The following is a 1,719-nucleotide window of genomic DNA, read 5'->3' as shown; positions in this document are numbered from 1 at the left end:
GAGAAATGGTGGTTTATCATAAACCTGAAAATAATAGATAAATTAAATTTTTTTCTCTAATTTACACCTAGTTCAACTGGTCAAAATATAAATATCTTATGCATTCGAAGAGTGCCAATGGTGTGTTCACTCTCATGAAGTTAATTTGATAATGTGAAAAACAAGATTTCCAAACAAAATAATCAAGAAAAAATTACTTCGTACATGTTAACTATTTTATTTATATCAATCTCCCATTTTCAATTTGCAAATATTCCACCAAAACAAATTATTTTGTTGCTTTACGGGCAGGTAAAACGACAGCAAACAAGTATAAAACGACGCAACAAAAAAAAATGAGAGAAAAAAAACATAATTATTTGAATTAATTAATTAGTGAGGTAGAATAAGATAAGAAAAAGAGGATGCAATAATAATTAATAACACTGCTTTACATGAATAGCAAGCGCCATACTCTGCATGCATGAAGAAGATCTGGTCTAGATCTGTTCATCCAAAACGCACCGTACTGACCACGAACGGAGGAGATAAAAGGTGATTTCCGATCACCATTTTTTCCAAGCAAATTACTTTTGCCTTTCGTTTCTATAAATTACATTTCAAATTACATAATTGAAAATCACCTCTTCTACATGAAAACAATGATAAAAGGACACGGTAGTTGGATAGCTGGACATTAATTTTCACAATTTAGATATGAAATAGATATATTTAATTTTAACACATTGCATTTAGTGGTGGCCGCCGCCGCCAATTCCTGCTCCACCGCCGTAACCACCACCACCACCAAAGCCTCCACCGCCACCTCCGCCACTTCCAAATCCGCCGCCGCCACCCGCACCACCTCCACCACCAAAGCCTCCACCAGCTCCTCCACCGAGACCGCCTCCACTACCACCTCCAAGTCCTCCACCACCACCAAGACCACCACCACCTCCAAGTCCTCCACCGCCGCCGAGCCCACCACCTCCTCCAAGTCCTCCACCGCCACCTCCTCCGAGTCCTCCACCGCCGCCGAGACCGCCACCTCCTCCGAATCTTCCATGCTTAAAACCCCTCTTGTAAATACCATGCCCTAAGCCTCCTCCACCACCTAAACCACCACCGCCACCAAGCCCTCCACCACCACCAAACCCACCACCAGCTCCACCACCAAAACCACCACCAGCGCCGCCGCCAAGACCTCCACCGCCGCCAATGCCACCACCGAGGCCCCCTCCACGAAACCTTTTACCCTTAAAAAAACCAAGTGGACGATGAAACAAACCCTTGTTGTCTTCTACATTGTCGGCTCCGACCAAAGCAATCAACACACACAAGCAAAAAGCCACAGCATGCAGAGAAAAATACGCCATTGGTAGCTTAGCTCTGTGAGTGTGAACACACAGAGAAGTTGAATGTGATTTATATATAGAGAGAAATAATAATGATAACAATAATTAATAATAACAGATATTGACATGAGATAAAGGTAAAGATAAATTAAATAAATTTTAAAATTAAATTAAATTCAGCTTTAATTGGATTGAAGGAGGTCCACATCCACAATGTGAGTGGATCATCATCCAAAGCTTTTGGGGAGAATTAATGAAAGCCCTATCTACCCCTGCCAATGCCATTTATTTGTCCAACTGTCCTCTGCCAATAGATTTAAAGGAATAAAAAAACATTGGCCAATGTTCTGATTATTATTTTATTTCACCCTTCTTTTTCTTATTA

At 41.0% G+C, this 1,719-nt stretch overlaps 1 protein-coding gene across 1 annotated transcript; it reads right to left on the bottom strand.

Annotated features, from left to right (window-relative positions):
• Window positions 1-336: 336 nt before the first annotated feature.
• LOC120088172 (glycine-rich cell wall structural protein 1-like) lies at window positions 337-1,408 on the bottom strand. Its single transcript, XM_039045284.1, has one exon. It carries the CDS (start codon window positions 1,353-1,355, stop codon window positions 732-734), a length of 624 nt encoding a protein of 207 aa, XP_038901212.1. The 5' UTR covers window positions 1,356-1,408; the 3' UTR covers window positions 337-731.
• Between the last annotated feature and the right edge of the window lie 311 nt (window positions 1,409-1,719).

The sequence above is a fragment of the Benincasa hispida genome, chromosome 1 (assembly GCF_009727055.1).
Source record: "Benincasa hispida cultivar B227 chromosome 1, ASM972705v1, whole genome shotgun sequence".
Taxonomy (NCBI): Eukaryota; Viridiplantae; Streptophyta; class Magnoliopsida; order Cucurbitales; family Cucurbitaceae; genus Benincasa; species Benincasa hispida.
Note: the sequence above shows the minus strand (reverse complement) of the source record. Positions and strands in the feature narration are given on the sequence as shown.

Coding starts and splice junctions, on each gene's coding strand:
- LOC120088172 (XM_039045284.1), bottom strand. CDS start 1,355: ATGGCGTATTTTTCTCTGCATGCTGTGGCTTTTTGCTTGTGTGTGTTG.